The sequence below is a fragment of the Borostomias antarcticus genome (genome assembly GCF_949987555.1).
Source record: "Borostomias antarcticus genome assembly, chromosome: 18".
NCBI lineage: Eukaryota > Metazoa > Chordata > Actinopteri > Stomiiformes > Stomiidae > Borostomias > Borostomias antarcticus.
The window spans coordinates 5,665,838-5,670,995 of NC_140251.1; the positions used below are offsets into that span (position 1 = coordinate 5,665,838).

Consider the following 5,158-nt stretch of genomic DNA (forward strand, 5'->3'; position numbering starts at 1 on the left):
TGATGAGCTTAGCACCCCATTAATCTATGTATGTGTTTCCTGTTTGGATTATTATATTATTATTATATTGTATTTTATTGTTTTAGTGCCTTTTGTCCCACTGTACAGCACTTTGGTCAACCACGGTTGTTTTTAAATGTGCTTTATGAATAAAGTGTCACTTGACTTGACTAGAGACTCCCTCACGCACAGCTGCTTGAGGCCACAGCCGTAGTCGATCAGTGGTGACGTTGAATTCACTCGTCATTAGCTGCTCAACAGCCTGTGTTGTTATTACTCTCTCTTTGTGTGTACAGTCAGTCTCAGACCATTTCACCATCCTGAGGGGAAGTCTGTCTTTTTCAAAATGTCCGCCGCCTCCCTTTATGGGGGCCTGACAGACTCTTAACGTTCGTTGCAAGAGACCCAGCTTTTCAGAGACGTGGGGGAAGGGAGTTGTCAGAGGAGCGTTTGAGGCTTATATCTTTTCCACCTCCCTCCCTCCTTCCATCTCTCCTTCCACACGTTTTCCTAATCATTCAGGAGTCTTCCGCTGAGAGAGGGAGGGAGGGAGGGAGGGAGGGAGGGAGAGATAGGGTTTTAGTGAGAGAAGGATGATGGGAGAGGAGGAAGAGTCACTTTAACAGGTAGAGTATGAGGAGTGATGGGGGGGGGGGTTCAAAGCCCCCCTCCAGGCTACTTACCTTCACCCTCCCCCTGCTGTGGCATTAAAGCACTCTAGATATCCAGCCTTTCCCTCTCTCACCCCTGCTCTTCTCTCATCTCCCTCAGTCCCGGTGTGTGTTTAATGGGGCCTTCTTGCAGACATGGCGTATGTACGTTTGAAGTAAGCTGTACAGAAACGGAACAATATGTTTACTAAATGCTTGAATTATTGCTCAGTGAATAGATGTGTAGCTGTGTAGTTTATACACAGATGGATGAATATGAATCCCTTGTCATAGCAGTCTTCTAACCTCTCTCTCTCTCTTTCTGTCTCTCTCTCTTCCTCTCTCTCTCTCTCTTCCCCTACATCCAATGTCTCTCCCTCCCTCTTAGCTGGGGGGCTCCTTCCTCCTGGGTGTGGGGGTGTGGGTGTTGGTGGACCCTACGGGCTTCAGGGAGATCATGGCGGCCAACCCCCTGCTGTTCACCGGCGTCTACATCATCCTGGCCATGGGGGGTATGCTCTTCCTGCTCGGTTTCCTGGGCTGCTGCGGAGCCATCCGTGAAAACAAGTGTCTGCTCCTCTTCGTAAGTGACTCAGTGTGTGTGTGTGTGTGTGTGTGTGTGTGTGTCTGTGCGTGTTTGTGTGTCTGCGTGTTTGTGTGTGTCATTGGTCATTTTTTCTAAAGTTTTAAGTGGAACAGAGGCCAGGAAAAATATAGAAGCCAACATCTTCCACCATTTGCCTTTCATACACCGAGCCTCATGAATACTTAATGCTGAGTGAAACGGGCAAACACAGATTCAGTTTTTTAGTGAGTCGCACTCACATTGGCTCACTCTCCATTCCTCCCTCTCCCCCTCTCTCTCTCTCCCTCTCTCTCACCCTCTACCTCCCTCTCTCTCTCTCTCCCTCCATCTCTCTCTCTCTCCCTATCCCTCCCTCCTTCCCTCTCTCTCCCTCCCTCCCTCTCTCTCTCTCTCTCTCTCTCATATATATATATATATATATATATGGTCATTATCAATTTGCCATCACTTTTATGTAGCTATATTATTTTCTGTTGTTATTTTTGTGTTCTTTATAACACTGATGATTTTTAACATTATTTTGGTGGAGGCTTCAAATAAGCCCATTGAGTTTCCTGCCTCTTCCTGCACTGTTTTATCATTTGTTTTTTTTGTCATTATTTTGTATTTTAATTGTGCAAAATAAAACAACTCCCTCTCTCTGTCTCTCTCTCCCTCCCTCTCTCTCCCTCCCTCTCTCTCCCTCCCTCTCTCTCTCTTTCCCTCTCTTCCCCTCCCTCTATCTCTCTCTCTCTCTTACTCTCCCCCCCTCCCTCTCTGTCTGTCAGTTCTTCATGTTGATTCTCATCATCTTCCTGGCAGAGCTGGCTGCTGCTATCCTGGCCTTCATATTCCGGGAGCATGTGAGTTGACCCACGGCTATAATCCACCTCTCTCCACTGTCCAATGACCTTCAGCGATACTGTCAGCATCTCTATGGTGACCCTAACCTCTAATCTCATTGGCTGTTGCGCTAGCTTACCAGAGAGTACTTCACCAAGGAGCTGAAGAGGCACTACCAGGGGTACAACAACACGGACGTCTTCACCTCCACGTGGAACGCCATCATGACCACGGTAAGGCAGCGCTTTAACATACGACACACACTCTGCTACTGCTGACGATTACGCAAGTGCACAAAACCGTTATAAACGCACGCTCGTTTCATGAGTTATTACTACCCCCACGTGGCTGCAGTTCACAACCGTTGAGAGTAGAGACGTTTCCACCCCGTCACGACGCGGCCACATTGTCGCTTATTTCTAGGTCAATATTCATGCTGGTGCACACACACACATGCACTGTGGAATCCACTGTAACCACAATGCACACACGACACAGGCACTCTCACAGCTCTCTCTCTCTCTCTCTCTCTCTCTCTCTCACCCCTCCCCTCCCCTCCCCTCCTCAGTTCGACTGCTGCGGAGTGAACAGCCCGGAGGATTTTAAAGAGAGCCTGTTCAGGCTGATGAACCCCGACGACTCTGTGCCCGCCGCCTGCTGCCAGCGAGGCGGCCCGCCGGGCGACGCAGCCTACGTCAGTCAGGAGCAGTGCCTCTCGGGCAACATGATGTTCCGCAACAACAAGGTGGGTCCTGGTCCCAGAACCACCCCCCCCCCCCCCGGAAGGGGGCTTCCGTCACGGGGGACCAGCGCACTCCTCCCAGGCTCTGCCATGTTCTGGGTATCAACAAGAGAGTGTGTAGTATGACTGAGTGGTGTGATGTGTAGTTGTGTTTGTTTGTGTGTGTGTGGGCGTGCGTGGGTGCGCGTACTGTACGCGCGTGCCTTGTGTGCGCGTGAATGCGTGCATATGTGTGTGTAAGCAGAAAGGGTCTGTGTACGTCCATGCACTGCATACTGTCTGGGATGTTCATTGTATGATGTGATTCAGAGAATGTATCCAATTGTGTGTATGTGTGTATTCATTAGCCTTTGTTTATCTGTGTGTGTGTGTGTGCGTGTGCGTGCATGCGTGTGTGCAAGCAGGCGTGTGTTTGCATGTCTGTCTGTGTACGTGTCTATCTGTGTGTATGTGTGTGTGTGTGTGTGTGTGTGTGTGTGTGTGTGTGTGTAATGAATGCCTTGGGGCTGAAATGTAATTGCAGGGAAAGCTGATAGGGAGAGGCTTTGCTGTCTTCTCCACCTGTTGTTGTTCAAGCCAGCGGAACAATGGGAGATCTCCGGAAGGCGTCCCCCCCCTCCCCTGTCTACACAAAGGGTCCTCATTAGGAGTCATTGAATCCGGGGGGGGGGGCCACGTCTCAGCCATTCAGACAGGCCATTGTTAAAAGCCTTGCTCAGTTATGGCGCTGATGCTATTTTTATTGTCTGTTGCATTTAAGTGCCTTTTGTTGAGTACCTTATGAATTGTGAGTGAGTCCATCTTCCCACAGGGATGTTACTCGGCGGTGGTGGACTACTTTGAGCTGTACATCTACGTGGCCGGAGCGCTGGCCATCGTGGTGCTGACCATCGAGGTACGACGTTACATTTCATCAGCTGTCCTTCCCCCTCCTCCCCCCTGTCTTCAGTCTGTTCATCAGATGAGTAATGCTCGTCTGAGGTTAGGAAATCGGATTTTCTATCTGATGAGACCTGATGTTCTTGGAAATTGCTTTGTCAAAACATGTCACGTTCCCCTGAAGTGCAATCTCGCCATCTAGTGGTGAAAGCTGGTATTGTGTGTTAGATGTAGGAAGTGTGTCACCTGTTGATCTCCTCTGTCCACAGCTCTTCGCCATGGTGTTTGCCATGTGTCTGTTCAGGGGCATCCAGTAGGGCTGCTGCGTTGATGGACTTTTTCAAAAGGGAAATCAGGAGAAAAAGAAAAATGAACACTTTGTAAATTTGTCGTTCTCTTTTATATCTTCAAAATGTGGTGGAAAAACAACCTGTCGTACATCTCGTACTTCACAGCTGGACCTCTGAGGTACTGGGTGCCAACAAAACACAACCCTCAGCGAAAAAACAAGAGATGAGAAAAAACAGATGTAAAGTGATTTGTGTGTCAAGTGGAACAGGTTATTTGTGAATCGGGTCTAGCATGGACTGGGTGTGACGTTGACCAGGCGGGGAGAGGAACTGGGTGAGGCCTGAGCAGAAGGCACTGCACTGACTTTTGGATGAAGAATATTTATACTGAGTAAAGTTGGTTTAACTGTATAGATGTTTTTATGTACACTTTTGCTGTAACCCTGCCCCTTTTATGCTATCACACACCTTTCTTCACAAATAATTTTGTTAGAGCCACACATCTCTAATGCTGTAGGCTATTATAATGCCCCATACAGTCAGTGAGTGAGTGAGTGAGTGAGTGAGTGAGTGAGTGAGTGAGTGTCATGTGCGCGTGTGAATGTCCAAGTGTGAGTGTGTTGTGTGTGTGAGTGTGTTGTGTGCACGTCTACCTGTGTGTGTGTGTGTGTGTGTGTGTGTGTGTGTGTATTTGTGTGTTGTGTGCACATCTACCTTTGTGAATGTTTGCATGTGGCCCTTTTGATTCTCCCCAGCTAGAAAGCCGACTTCTGATTCTTTTATTTGTATTTTGATGTTAATTGCAATAGTGGTTGTGTTTTTGGTGAAATGTATGTGTATGCATTTGTATTAGATTCTTGAAAAATAATGACATAAAATGGCATTCTAACTTGTTGTCCTGGCTTGTGTTGATTTTTGTGAATTTCTCTGACACTGAGAACTGGCTCTCGTAAAGTTGCCTCTGACTACTGGGGGGTAGCCTATGCCTATTCCAGAAAGCGGGTTTAGTGCAAATCCTGAGTTCGCTAAGCCCCAAATAAGGGAAAGCCTGGGTTTTCCGTTCCAGGAAGACAGTTAAGTCAAACTCGAGAAAGCAGGGCAAGTCAAACCCCTTCCAGGAAAAGAGTTTACTGACAGTTACCATTATGTATCCCAATAGGGTATCATAGCAGCAGCTTTGAACGAGAAC

General features: G+C 48.0%; 1 protein-coding gene across 1 annotated transcript in view; it reads left to right on the plus strand.

Moving 5' to 3' along the window:
• The window catches only part of tspan18b (tetraspanin 18b), a 36,541-nt gene extending 31,678 nt beyond the window's left edge, over positions 1-4,863 (plus strand). Inside the window, exons 4-9 of the mRNA XM_084452713.1 lie at positions 1,039-1,233; positions 2,004-2,078; positions 2,193-2,291; positions 2,627-2,803; positions 3,612-3,695; positions 3,949-4,863. Coding sequence (XP_084308839.1) covers positions 1,039-1,233; positions 2,004-2,078; positions 2,193-2,291; positions 2,627-2,803; positions 3,612-3,695; positions 3,949-3,996 — 678 coding nt within the window. The 3' untranslated portion in view covers positions 3,997-4,863. The remainder of the gene's footprint in view (positions 1-1,038; positions 1,234-2,003; positions 2,079-2,192; positions 2,292-2,626; positions 2,804-3,611; positions 3,696-3,948) is intronic.
• Positions 4,864-5,158: the final 295 nt, after the last annotated feature.